We start from the raw sequence: 13964 nt of genomic DNA on the forward strand, positions 1-13964 counted from the left end.
AAAACTCTGATGAAGGAAGGGAAGCCTGGGTGGCTCAGTCGTTAAGTGTCTGCCTTTGGCTCAGGTCATGATCCCAGGGTCCTAGGATCAAGTCCTGCATCGGGCTCCTTGCTCATCGAGGAGCCAGCTTTTCCCTCTGCCTGCCACTACCCTTGCTTGTGTTCTCTCTCTGTCTCTCTCTCTGACAAATAAATAAATAAAATCTTTAAAACACTGATGAAGAAAATTGAAGATGACACAAACAAATGGAAAGATATTCCATGCTCATGGATTGGAAGAACAAATATTGTTAAAGTATCCATACTATCCAAAGCAATCTACAGATTTAATGCAATCTTGGTCAAAATACCAATAGTATTTTTCACAGAGCTACCACAAATAATCCTAAAATGTCTATGGGACCACAAGAAACTTCAAATAGCCAAGCAATCTTGAGAAAGAAAAACAAAGCTGGAATTATCACAATTCCAGATTTCAAGATATACTACAAGCTATAGTAATCAAAACAGTATGGTCTTGGCACAAAAAGAGACCCATAGATCAATGGAACGGAATAGAGAGTCCAGAAATAACCCATGCTTTTACGGTCAATTAATCTATGACAAAGGAGATAAGAATATACAATGGGACAAAAATGGTCTCTTCCACAAATGGTGTTGGGAAAACTGAACAACTACAAGTATAAGAATGAAACTGGACCACTTTCTTACACCATACACTTAAATAAACTCAAAATGCACTAAAGATCTAAATGTGAAACCTGAAACCATAAAATTCCTAGAAGAAAACATAGGCAGTAATTTCTTTGATGCTGGCCATAGGAACACTTTTCTAGATATGTCTCCTAGGGCAAGAGAAACAAAAGTAAAATTAAACTATTGGGACTACACAAAAGTAAAAAGCTTTTGCACAGTGAAGGAATTCATCAACAAAACAAAAAAGCAACCTACTGAATGGGAGAAGATATTTGCAAATGATATATCTGATAAGGGGTTAATATCCAAAATATATAAAGAACTCATTACAACTCAACACCAGAAAACCAAATAATCTGATTGAAAATGGGCAGGGGACATGAATAGACATTTCTCCAAAGAAGACATCCAGATGGCCAACAGACACATGAAAAGTGCTCAAAATCACTCATCATCAAGGAAATGCAAATCAAAGCCACAATGAGATACCACTTCACACCTGTCAGAATGGCTAAAATAAAAAACATAAGAAATAACAAGTGTTGACAAGGATGTGGAGAAAAAAGAACCCTCGTGCACCATTGATGGGAATGCAAACAGGTGAGTCATTATGGAAAACAGTATGGAAGCTCCTCAAAAAATTAAAAATAGAATTACCATAATATCCAGTAATTCCACTACTGGATATTTACTCAAAGAAAATGAAAACACTAATTTGAGAAGATATATGCACTCCTATGTTTATTGCAGCATTATTTATAATAGCCAAGATATTGAAGCAACCCAAGTGTCCATCAATAGATGACTGGATAAAAGAGACATGCTATACATATATATATATATATATATAGATATAAATGGAATATTAATCAGTCATAAAAAAAGAATGAAATCTTTCCATCTGTGACAACATTGAAGGACCTAGAGGGCGTTATGCTAAGTGAAATACGTCAGTCAAAGAAAGACAAATACCATGATTTCACTCATATGTGGAATTTAAGAAACAAAACAAATGAACAAAGAAAAGAAGAGACAAACAAAAAAAAAACCCGAAGAACAAACTCACGGTTGTCAGAGGGGAGGGGAGAGCGGGAAACAGGCGAAGGGGATTGACAGTACACTTATCATGATGAGCACTGAGTAATGTACAGACTTGTTGAATCATGTTGTACACCTGAAACTAATATCACACTGTGTTAATTATACTTGAAAAAAATAATAGTATCTATGTCATAGGGTTTTTGTGAAGATTAAATGAATTAATTCATGCAAGTTATTAGAACATTTCCTGGCATGTACAAAGTACTTCACTGATTCTACTTACTATCATTTGAGAGATTAGACTGTAGATTGGTAAAATGACTTCTATCAGTCCCTTTATAGGAGAGACTAGCAAATTCCGTATTCCAGCTGCTTAATCCTAACATATATCCACCACCCGAAAGCCTCCTTCCTGGTCACTTTGACCTTCTTGGCTGCAAGAATACTGCTCCACAGAGAGGCCAGAACCCAGACTTACATGCAGCTCGGGGATGAGGAGGTTCAGGACGGAGAGGCCATACTGGTAAACCACAAACTCCCTGGCAGAAAGGTCTGTGGGTTGCACAGTGATAAGCTCTTCCTTCTGCATTAACTGAGGTTTTGGGACATCCTGCAAAGAGCTTTTGGGGGCTATAGAGATCAAGAGAAAACAGCAACGATTTCACTGACTTTTCTGTCCAGTAATGATTTTTAATAAAAGCAACAAGAACAACAACACAATCCAACTTAGAAAAAGCTGTATTTGCTTTGACCCATCCAACCATCCATGATATCTATATGCACTCTGCCTCAGATCCTCCCACCCATTTTCATGGAAAAGCAATTGAGCCTCAGTCAATAGGAACAGAGGTGCCAGAACCAAAAAACAAAAACAAAACAAAACAAAACAAAAAAACAAGGATCTGGAAAAGATGGTAACCAATTTTCTTCTACTATTTCATAGGGTTGTTTGGAGCACTAAATGTAATATAGTCAGAACTGTGTCTAGCACGCAGTAAGCACTCAGTAAATGTTAGCTAGATTAACATCATAATCTTACTTCCTCATAGAATTGTCTCTAATGGACCTTAGGTCTTGAAACATATTGTATTGTCTTTTTATTCTTGAGAAGACAATGAAAAGAAGCTTGGGTAGCATGGTGTGGGAAACAATGCTGAACTAGCCGCCAGAAGACCTGGGTTCTGGTCCAGGTCCTGGGAGACCCGGGGAAAGACACTAAACTTCTTTGAGCATCAACTCTCTCATCTATAAAAAAAGTAGGTTAATAATCTTTTGTTATCTTACAGAATTAAGAGTTGGGTGACCAGGCGTAAACAAGGCAATGCATATAAAATTGCTTTCTTTCTTTTTTTTTTTTTTTTAAAGATTTTTATTTATTTGAGAGAGAGAGAGAGCGCACACAAGCAGGGGGGAGGGACCGAGGGAGGGAGAAGCAGACTCCCCGCTGAGCAGGGAGCCCGATGCGGGGCTCCATCCCAGGACCCTGGGATCATGACCTGAGCCGAAGGCAGACGCTTAACCCACTGAACCACCCAGACATCCCAACCCAGACATCCCAAAATTGCTTTCAATATTATAAAGCCAATATCATTGTAAGACAATGGAGGTTGAAGTGGTGGTGAGAACCCACCTTTCTGCCTACACTCTTCTTAGTTTCCCCCAAAGGGAGGCCCAATTAATACTAAGATTGGTTACGTTCTGGGGTCAACAAAACTTTTTCGGTAAAGGGTCAGAAAGTAAATATTTTAGGTTTTGCCAGCTGAGAGGAAAAACTGGGGTTCAAATTCAGTGTTCCCACCTTCATGGTAGAAGCATGGTCTCACTCTCCCGCAATGCCTTCCCTTGCTTCTCTCTGAAACACAGTGATTTGTCCTCCTGGGAACTCACCACCACAACAACCTGCATCTCCCTTTAGGCACTGCCTTTATGGTGTTGGATCTTTTTTCACATGGGTAAGCAGGTTAAGAGCACAGGCTGTGGGACTGAATTCCAGCTGAACTCCTTGTTAGCAACATGATTTTTGACTACTAACTTGACCTATTCAGATGCTTCAGTTTCCCTACCTATAAAATGAGTAAAAGTACCTACTTTGCTGGGTTGTTGTAAAGATTAAATGAGCTAATGTATCCAAAGACTGAGAATATCACATGACATATTACAAAGCACTCCACAAGAACGTTAGTCTTCTTTTCACTTTTCCCCCCAAATCATTTACAAATGTAAAACTCTTCTTAGTTTTTGGGGCAAGGTCTTCCTATTCTTTGTCTACTCTGCCTATTTCCTTGTGTCTCACCCTCTCCCATTAACCCCTTGTAACATGTGGCCGGCCAGTATGGGGTAAAATCCCAAGATTTAGATTCAGTGTTCAGTGGGAAGGCACAGGGTCTTTAGGATTTCCCCTTTGAAATTGGTCAAGTTATTACAGTAAGACATTGATTCCTATTTTTTATCCCTTACATGGAAAAGGCCCTTGGGAATCTTAGGTTGGGGGTGGGAAGGAAGAGCTGATTGGCAGGTCAGGATTCTGATATTCCTAGTCCCTGGGGATCACATCATCAAATACCTTCAGTGGGCCATGATAGTTCCAAACAGGGGCTCCAGGGAAAGGAGGTTACCTAGCGGGTGATGCACCCGTCCTTGTAGTTCAGCTTCTTCCCTGGGGGCTTGGGACCAGATGTCTACTTTCTTTAGGGCAGAAAAGAGTGGTGAGGTCCACATGATATCAGCTTTATCTGCATCTGAACAGAGGGGAGGAAGAGAGTTGTTGGAGTAAGGGCCCAGGACTGTGGCTAAAGTCAGAGAGAGCCAGGTGTAGGGTCAAATGTGACAGGTGGCCCGTAAGATGGCCCCCAGGATCCTCCGATGTGTATCTATGCCCTTGTGTTATCCCCTCCCCTTCAGTGTGGCTTGGATCTAGTAATTCATTTCTAATGAATAGCATATGGCACAAGTAATGAGATCAGGATACAACAAGACTGTGGCTTCCATTTTTCTTGGCCCCTTCTCACTTGCTTGCTCTGAAGGAAGCTGGCTGCCATGTTGCAAGCTGTCCCATGAAGTCCACGTGGCAAGGAACTGATGTCTCTGGCCAACAACCACGGGACAGAACTTCGATTCCCCAGGCAAACCTTGAGGTGACTGCAGCCCTAGCCCAACACCTTGGTGCAGCCTGTAGGAGACCCTGAGCCACAGGCCCCCCGCTAAGCTGCACCCAGAAACCTGACCCGCAGAAACTGTGAAATAATCAACATTTGTTGTGTTGAGCCACAGAACTTTCCGGTAGTTTGTTACAGAGCAATAGAGAACGAATACACTGGGTTGCTCTATGCTCTTCCTGAAGAAGCTACCATGGCCACACTCTTACAGTGCCAGGAGCCCTGACTGTAGCATTAGAACTCATCAATCGTGATCAGCATTGACAACAGAAGGGAACGTTGGGCCAGTGACCAGCCTTACCTGTTCCAGGCCCCTGGTCCTCCTGGCCTGGGCCGTGGCCTTGAGCTCCCACTAGCGCTGCAGTGAGGCTCTTCAGGAAGGGGATCAAGAGCGGGCAGGCAGCAGCCCGGGCCCTGAGAGAAGTGGGGATCATTCCATAGAATCTGTCTCCAGGGTAATTCTCCAAACATGCAGGGGAGCCTGAGGCAACGATCTAGGACAAAAGAGTCAGAACTTGGTTCCATGCGTGGCTCCCACATGGCTGCTTTGGGAGCTTCTGTCCAAAGCCCCTACTAAATTGGACCTGCCGATCTCCGTGGCCTGGTCCAAGGCAGTACCTGGGTGTGCAAGAGGTGGAGGCGGCTCAGCTCCCGCTGGAACTGCAGGTGACCGAGGGCCCTATCCAGAAAGTTCTGTCTCTCCCTTACCACCTCCTGAAACTCATCAGAGAGATGCTCAACCACCTAGAGCACAGGAAGTGAAACGCCCAAATGAAAATGGAGCTTCTTTCTCTCCTCCTATTCCCCTCCCAGCCCATCCGCTGCTCCTTGGGCCACCTGTTCCTGAGTATCATGCTGCCCTGAAGAACCACATCTGACGACACAGGAGGATGTGCTCATCCCGCATGGGTCCTCCTATGAGCCTCCGAGCCTCACCTTCCTGCGACGGTTCCAGATCTGGGGCTTCGGACTCCTAGGCTGCTGCAGCCACATCTCCTGCTCCTGGCCCCGCAGCCGGCCCACTGCCTGCCTGAGCTTTTCTGCTGTCTGTCCTAAACTCTGCAGGACTTCCTGCATGCCTAGCGTCACCTGCACCTCCTGCTCCCGCTCCTCTCTGTCTGCTGCAGGGGGCAGAGAAAAGAGCCATGTGAGAGCCGCCGCCCCTGGCGAGAGGGAGAAGAAGAAAAGGCACAGTGGTTTATTGGGGCCAGGGGAACCTGCCAGATCAGAGCCAGGGCCTGGCGGGGGGAGCCTGGCTGGTGAGCACATTCAGAGAGCAAGAGGGACTCCCCACCAGGCAGCTGCGGGAGGTGTCCCCACTCCCAGGAGATTTCTGCTCTGGGCATCTGGGCTCAGGGGATGCCGTCCCACCTTGGGAGAGCAGGCCCCGCTCTGGGCTGCTCTGTGTGCTCAGGGCTCTGGCTCTCCTCTCGGTCTCCTGCAGGCAGCAGGACTCCAGCGCTGCCCGGGCCTCCTCAGCAGCCCTCAGCTGCACGGGGCAGGAAGCACAAAGGAAGGGGCCTCAGGGAGGAAGGCGGGAGCTCTGGGCTGGGCCGCCTCATGGTGGTCCTTCCTCCTTCCCCCCTCCTCCCCCTCCTCCTCCACCCTGAGACACTTAGGGGGTGACCAGAGTCTAGGGCCTGGAGCCAGGGAATCCTGGGATTTGGTCTGCCTTGAGATGGGTTCCATTTTTGCGGTCAGTGGGGGGGGACAAAGGCTCCACACTTACAAGAGAAACCTGTGTAGTCTGGGTAAAGGGTGGGGACGGTGAGGTGGCGCCTCTGGGCCTCACCCGCTGCCGAGCATCTTGGCCCGGAATGGAGAGCAGCTCGTGGCTCAGCTGCCCCAGGCGTTCTGCTAGACGCATCTCTTCTTGCTCCTGGCCATGCCAGTACTGCTCCCGGGCTCTCAGCTCCTTCTCCAGGGTGTCCAGCTGCAATGTCCAGCTTGTCTAGGGCTCATACACTTTTTCTCCTCACAGCCTGGGGTCTGGCTGAAGATCCCCAGTGCTTCTCCTCCAGACAGGGGCCTCCCTCACCCTTGGGTGTCCGTGACTAAGCTCGGTGAGGCAGTCGACTTGGTTGTAGGTGGAAAAATAATAACCATGCACCTGCTTCAAGATCCCCATCCCCTCCTCCCTCCTTCTAATGCCCGGCCTCTCTGGCGAGGCCAGGGCAGGTAGAAACTGTTCTCTTCCCTTCATCTCATCCCTTCCGACGTGAAACTGTGAGTCGGGGCTAGAATTAAAGTGTCTTAGCTTCTAATGAGAATCTTTTACATCACATCCATCTTTGTTCCTGAAATGAACCGGGCTGAGAATGTATGGGAGGACCTAAGTCATTTCCATTTTCGTGGAGACCTGCCAACGGCTGAATTATTGCAATAACCTCCTGACGGGGCTTCCTGCTCCAGGCTGGCCCTGCTCCCATCCATCCTCTGCACGGCTGCCAGAAAGAACTTTCTAGAATGCTGACTATATATTCACATACACACACATAAAAATGTCTGGAAGGAGATGTGCCAACCCGTTAACAGTGGCTGCATTTAGTGGGAGACTAGGGGGCGAGGTGAGTAGTGTCTAGTGGGGGGCTGCTGATGGCAGATGGGGTGAGAGCAATGGGGAGGAGGGACCTTGTGCTTCTTCATTTACATATGTTAAGACATGTAGGATTATGAGTAATTTATTTTCTTTTTGTATTGTGCCAAATTTTCCAAATTTAAAAGTCTTAAAAATATTCATATCTGATCATATCACATGTGTACTTAGAATCCTTCAGTGGCTCCCCATGGCTTTCATGGTAAGGCACATTTCTGGGCCTCAGCCAGGCACCTGAGGCAGTTCGTGATTTGTTTCCTGCCTTCCTTGCTGGCCACCTGTCACCCTCCCAGAACAGTCGTGGTCTCACGTTCGCCACCTTTGTGCTTGCTGGCCCCCCAGGCCTCTTTCTGACTGAGCCCAGGTGTTGCCTCTTTAGGGAAGCCTTCCTTGAGCTCTCCTGCATGTGATTTGGACATCGCTCCTCTGTGCTCCCTTAACACCCTTATAAACCACGATCATGGTTGGAACCCATGGCCGACCAGTTTCCTGAGGACAGGAGCCCCGTCTAGTTCTTCTGCATCTCAACACCTAACTCAGTGCCTGGAACCTAGAGGGTACTTCGTACATAGCTGCTGGATGAATGGAAAAAGGAATAGAATAAATGGCTCCTACGAACCAGACCAGGGTCTCTCACTCCTCGAGGTAGGGCCTCCAGCACTTGGACGATGGGCACCACCACTCCGGCAGAGGGGTCTGTCTGAGCACCAATGACAGGACCAGGTTCCCCGGTCAAGGGGTCTATGGCTTGAGCCCCAATTGAGATTGGGACAAGACCTGTGGCAAAGCGAGAGGGAAAGAAGGAAGAGGTGGTCATGGAAAGAGGTAAACATGGTGGGAAGGGAGCCGAATAAACCCTGAGAACCCTTGAGGGGTTCTGAGCTGGATTCGAGGGTTTCTTGGACGCCACAGACCCTGAGGGTGAGGTTCTGAAGGGCTAGTTTTTGAAAGGACCCAATTTTCTCAGTGGGAGATAAATGACCTGTGGTCCTCGGGTTCTGGAATCTCTGAGCACTTTATTTTGGGTCTCAGCAGCCCTAGTGGAGGCGTCAGAATGACCCCATCCCATGGCTCATGAGTAAATGGATGGGGGGTATCCCTCCTGAGATTTCCAGGGCTTTCTCACCCAGGGCTAAGTCACATTCCTGATCCCCCTGGGGCTTTCACAGGCCCCCAGTTCCCTCTTACCTTTGCCATCAGCATCTTCCATTGAACCTGCCAGGGGTGTGGCGTCACCCGAATTCCCATCAGTCTCCATGCCCAGGATGGGCACCATGAGCCCTGAGCCCTCAGGGTCTGGGATCTCCATCCCGTACAAGACTGGGACCCACAGCTCCGTCCCAGGATAGCACATCATTCCTAACACAAGGGGGAGTTGGCAGAGAGAAGGGGGGTTAGGGTTAAGTGCCAGGCTCAAAGGGCTAACCCCTGACCAGAGCAGCTTCCCTACAAAGACTACATTTCCTCTGGGGCCTCACTTAACATTGTGAATTCAGGAGGAAGGTACTGAGTGGCATCAGGACTTTTGGGAGGCTGAGAACAATTTCCAGGCCACACTAAAATGGTAAAGGAGAAGGGAACAAATATTCTTGAGCACCCACCATGTACCAGAAGTCTGGGCTTAAGAACTCCTTACAAATTATATTTTATTTGGTCCTACAATGGAACCTAAAGTATGTACTATTTTTACCCCATTTTAAAGATGTTAAAACAGAGGCAGAGTGAAGTCTAGTAACTTGCCCAAGGTCGAAGAGTTATTAAACGGTGGGGCAGGGCTTCAAACTTGAATCAGTTCTGACCCAAAACCCTGGTTCTTTTTTGTCACATCATGGGCAGAAGCTTCTAGAAAGAATGAGTGAGGTAAGCTCCAGGAAGTTGCCCCTCCTACTTCCTTTCCTTGACCATCCTTGTATTAGTGGAGGCAGAAGGGAGATGGAGGAACTTCAGACTCCCTGGTGTAAAATGGGTCTCATAACACGTTATGGTGTTGGGAGCCCTCTGAAATATCAAGAGAACATACACTTCACAAACATTAAGTGTAAGACCCAGCGGGATTGGCAAGAGATCAGAGGGCAGAGTTCAAGCCGAGCATTCATGGGGTCGGGCCTGAAGCCACCACACTCCTTCTCCCTTCCCTCGGTCCCGTGGGTGCATGACCGGTGGGGCTGCAGTCCTGTCCCTGAGCTTACGAGCTGAGGGCACTGAGGCACCAGGGCATTCTGGGCCTGGGATTTCAGGGCCCGAGAGCCTAGGTCTTCGGTCAGTAGGTACCTATCTTCCCGCCACTGGCCACGATGGCCTCTGCTGTCCCCAGCTGCCGCTCCAGTCTCCGAGCCTGCTGCAGGGCATGGTGCAGACTCAAGCCCAGTGCCTGTCTCATGTCCTTGATGGCAGCCTCCAGAAGCCCCTGTGTCCTTGACCCCGGCCTCTCCCAGTAGCTCTGGAGCACGGCAATCACTCGCCTCTGGGCCACCAGCACGTTGGCGTCCAGCAGGGCCTGTGATCCTCCCATGTGGGGCACTGTCTGGCCCTCTCGCCGAGACGCTCCCTGCAGCCGGACCGTCTTCCTGCTCAGAGGCTCCTCAAAGCTGTCACCAGGCAGCAGAAGGCTCCCCGAGGCGTCTCGCAGCCCCCCCAGTGCAAGCACCTGACCTGGCAGCGGAACCCAAGAGGGTGAGGTAGGAAGGGGACTGAACAGAGATGCAGGGAGATGAGGCATAAGGAGAACTAGGGCCTGCAGACCGAGTGAGCGACAGGGGGTGGGGGACCGGAAGTCAGGGGAAGGGGACAGGGAAGCCAGGACAGAAGACACAGGTGGGGTAAGAGCAGGGTGGGAATAAAGGGTAGAAAGGTGGGTGTGGGGTGGTTTGCAGCCTGGACCAGAGCATGGGGGGGTGTAGGGGGCTGGGGGGCTGGGGGGCTGGGGAAGCCAGGCCGGGCAGAGAGGAGAGGGTGGGAGCACAGCACCAAGGTCTGCCGGACACCTGTGTTTTCATCCAACCCGACTCCCAGGATTGGCGAGATGCTTCCTGTGACTGGGTCCTCCATGGGGCCCCCCAACTCTAGAGGCGCCAAGGTCTTGGTGAGAGGATTGCAGTATGTGCCCCCAAGAGTGAGCCACTGCCTGGTTTGAGGATGCAGAGTCACAGCCAGCACGGGCACCTCGATGCCAGTTGCGGGGTCTGTCATGAGCGCCCCCAGCTGTGATGTCCGACTCGGCTGCAGGACGGGCAGGTGGGGGGCGGGAGGGGAGCCCGTGGCAGGACAGGTTGGGTAGGGCACGTAGGGGAGGATGGCGGCTTCTGATGTTCGGACGCCACCTGGACAGGGAGACAGGGAAGTGTTAGTACTGTTGATACGCCAGCCTCCCTCCCCGGCCCTGCAGAGCCTTCTTGCACTGAGAGGCTCTCTCTGGCCTTCACCCTCTGCAGCAAGAATGTTAAAGTGAGGAGGGGGAGAAGGTGTTTACTGCTCAGCTCGTCATCACACCCCACGGTGCAAGGACAGAGCCCTGCTCCCTTCCTTGTGCTCCCGGGGAGCACCTTCCTTCCTCCTTCGTGGTCAGGGTCTCACCGGAACTGAAGTCAGTGGTGGGCACCAAGGTGGCTCCCTGCAGATCGTACCCCAGATTTCCAGCCTCAGGCAGCACCTTCCCAGTGTCAGGGTGGATGAAGTAGCCAGGGGGTATGGGCCCTGCATGGCCGCTGGCTGGAAGCATTGCACAGTTGGGGCCGGGGACCATCAGCTTGGTGATGGGGTTCACGCTGATGTCCTGGGCGCCCCCTTGAGGGCCTGCTGCGGCTGCGGGAAAGCAAACTGCTCAGCCCTGGGTGTGAGGCTGAGTGCGCAGGCTAGGGGCTCCCTTGGCTGGTGCCTGGAAGGAGTTGGGAAGAACCGCACCCCAACCCCAGTAGCAAGTGCTCCCTGAGAGCAGAGCGTCTTGTCTTTTGCTGAGTGCAGGCCAGGATTCCCCATTTAAGACATGACATGGTGATATCATCCTAGTGCAGGCTGGCAGGGACTAGAAGGACTCCGGGAAACTGTGGTGACAGCCTAGGGGTCACCTGATGGGGCTGGGGACTCCCAGAACTCAGAATTCCCACAGAGAACCCAAGGGGATCCTTCTCCCACTCTTGTTTCCAGGCAAGTCCAGCAGTCTCCAAATGTGGCCTTTTGCACTCATCCGTCAGGCGTTTGCTCCCAGGAACTGCTCCCTTATGTGTAAAGCCATTTTTCGTGGCAGTTTTGCTCATTTCTACCCTGTTCTGCCCATTTAGGAGGCTCCCTCTTCGGCAACACGGCTGTTGGCCCGCACACGGCACAGGAAGTCCCTCCAACTCTGGGGGTTTCCACTTTGCTCTGCCCTTCTCCTCCCCTGCAGGGTGTCGTGGGGGCGGGGCCAAGCTTCTGCAGGGCCAGGTGTCCTGGGGGGCCGGCGAGGCGGAGCAGGACCCACCTGGCCGCAGCAGCTCCGCCCCGGCGCCGGTGCCCAGGACGCCCCAGGCCTTCAGGCGGCGGCCTTCCTGCAGCACAGCCCGGGACAGGCGGCCCAGCGCAGCATCCAGCCGGGGGGCTTCCCTGGGGGTGGGGCACGGGGGAGGCCCTGTCAGCGGAGCGCGCTGAGGGAGGGGAAAGGACCCTCGCTGCGGCGCGCTCCTCCCCGCGCGCTCCTCCCCGCGCGCTCCTCCCCTCGGCCGGAGCTCACCGAGCCCGACTCAGAGGCCCCGGGTACACACCCTTCCGGGTCCGGCCCGGCCTGGGAGGACTTCGCGGGCCCGGAGGCCGCCGGGGCCTGCAGCAGCCGCCGAGCCGCCGCCAGCGCCGAGCAGAAAGAGGCCCATTGCTCCCGCCGGGCGCCCAGCTCTCGGCGGACGAGCGTCAGCTGGCGGCTAAGGCTCGCTGCGTACGGGCCTGCCAGACGCCCTCTGCGCCCGGCCTCCTGCTCCGCCGCCCCGGCCGCAGCCTCCGCAGCCTGGGGTCAGACGAGCGCTGCCGGCTTGCCCGCGGGGCCGCGGACGCCAGGGCCAGCAGCTGCCCGGGGGCCAGCCCCGGGAGGGGGCTCCGGAGCATTCTGGGCACGCCCGGCAGCGGTGGCAAAGGGACGGGAAATCCTCAGGGGCGGGGCGTGGGGGCCAAGGGCCCCGGGGCTGGGACGGGGGACCCCGTGCGCGAGGGGGCCGCGGGGGGCGGGGCTCAGGGCGCCCCGGGGGTCGCATTTAGGCACAGGGAGCAGGTGGGAAGGGGTGAGCACAGCCCGACCTGTTGCAGCTCCCTCGGGGGGCTCCCCAGAAGCTGGCCAGCTGAGGCTGGGATGCGACGCTCAGCCCCCCACAGCTGCCGCAGAGAACGGGCTTCCCTCGCGAGTCTGAGGCAGAGGAGTTTGAGCTGCGGGACAGGGCGGCGTTCACCTGTGACAGCCTCGCGGCCGCTCTCCCGGCTTTGGTCACAGCGCCCTCTGCTGCCCGTCGGGGGAGGGACGCCGCAGCACTGCAGGCCCCCTGACCCAGATTCCGTACTTGGACTTCTAGTGTGTTCTTTTTTGCTCCCAACGCCTGTCGCCTCCTGGCCTGAATTTATGCATTCCAGTTGGGCCACCGAGGACCAGGAATGGGGATCTGAGAGACTCCAGCGGTGGTCTTAATGGATTCTCTATCACTGATCTGAAGCCCAAAGTTCTGAAAATCAGCCCTAAATTTAATCTGGAATCTATTTCCCCTCCCGGATACTTTCCTTTTTCCTGATTCCTTATGGATAGATGGAGGATTTCTTTAGGTTCTATATCCTTTTAACCAGTTCCCTTCTGCAATGAACCCGTTTTCAACCCCGCTCTCTTCTTCAGCTTCTCCACTTACCTCTTCCTTGGTCTGGCTGAGTTGCGTTGTCACGGACAGAGACTGCCTGAGCAGGATCGCAAAGAAGCGTTCTGGGTCAAACCACTCCAGGTCTACCTGCTCCTCGGCCTCCCAGCACCCACCTGTCAGGGGATGGGAAGCAGGATTAGCCTCCTGAAATGCGAGGTTAAGCCTCCCTGCCGATCTTCCCTGCATCTTCTTCCTGCGGATCCTCACTGGTCTAGACACAGTCTTGCTTGGACGAGCAGCATCAGCCCTGCTGAGGAGCTCGTTAGAAACACAGAATTCTAGGTTCTACCTCTGAGCCATTGCAGCAGAAGGTTCCCAGGTGATTCATAATCACATTTCAGGTGGCGTGCTGCTATCTGAGGAGCATACTTTGAGTAGCAAGGGTAGAAGGTGAAGCACTTTAGTGTGACATAGGAGTGCCTTCTGTGATCTGCTCCTCCAGCTGGTGCTGGACATCTCCTAACTTGGGCACTTTGTACACAGCTATATTACTTTTCTTTTGGAAAGTTCTTTTTTTAAAAGCTTTTATTTCTTTATTTATTTGAGAGAGAGAGCGTGAGCAGGGGGAGAGGTAGATGGAGAGGGAGAAGCAGACTTCCCACTGAGCGGGGAGCCC

At 52.1% G+C, this 13964-nt stretch overlaps 1 protein-coding gene across 2 annotated transcripts in view; it reads right to left on the reverse strand.

Moving 5' to 3' along the window:
* Nucleotides 1-12910, reverse strand: part of LOC118544906 (uncharacterized) — a 36555-nt gene extending 23645 nt beyond the window's left edge. For both annotated transcript variants that reach the window (XM_078059011.1, XM_078059012.1), the window contains exons 1-14: nucleotides 12224-12910; nucleotides 11944-12065; nucleotides 11061-11288; nucleotides 10472-10807; nucleotides 9759-10139; nucleotides 8676-8846; nucleotides 8107-8264; nucleotides 6684-6824; nucleotides 6263-6380; nucleotides 5828-6012; nucleotides 5510-5635; nucleotides 5193-5385; nucleotides 4352-4474; nucleotides 2215-2366 (exon numbers count right to left, since the gene is read on the reverse strand). In XM_078059011.1, coding sequence (XP_077915137.1) covers nucleotides 2215-2366; nucleotides 4352-4474; nucleotides 5193-5385; nucleotides 5510-5635; nucleotides 5828-6012; nucleotides 6263-6380; nucleotides 6684-6824; nucleotides 8107-8264; nucleotides 8676-8846; nucleotides 9759-10139; nucleotides 10472-10807; nucleotides 11061-11229 — 2253 coding nt within the window. In that variant the 5' untranslated portion in view covers nucleotides 11230-11288; nucleotides 11944-12065; nucleotides 12224-12910. The remainder of the gene's footprint in view (nucleotides 1-2214; nucleotides 2367-4351; nucleotides 4475-5192; nucleotides 5386-5509; nucleotides 5636-5827; nucleotides 6013-6262; nucleotides 6381-6683; nucleotides 6825-8106; nucleotides 8265-8675; nucleotides 8847-9758; nucleotides 10140-10471; nucleotides 10808-11060; nucleotides 11289-11943; nucleotides 12066-12223) is intronic.
* Nucleotides 12911-13964: the final 1054 nt, after the last annotated feature.

Source organism: Halichoerus grypus, chromosome 11 (genome assembly GCF_964656455.1).
Source record: "Halichoerus grypus chromosome 11, mHalGry1.hap1.1, whole genome shotgun sequence".
Lineage (NCBI taxonomy): Eukaryota > Metazoa > Chordata > Mammalia > Carnivora > Phocidae > Halichoerus > Halichoerus grypus.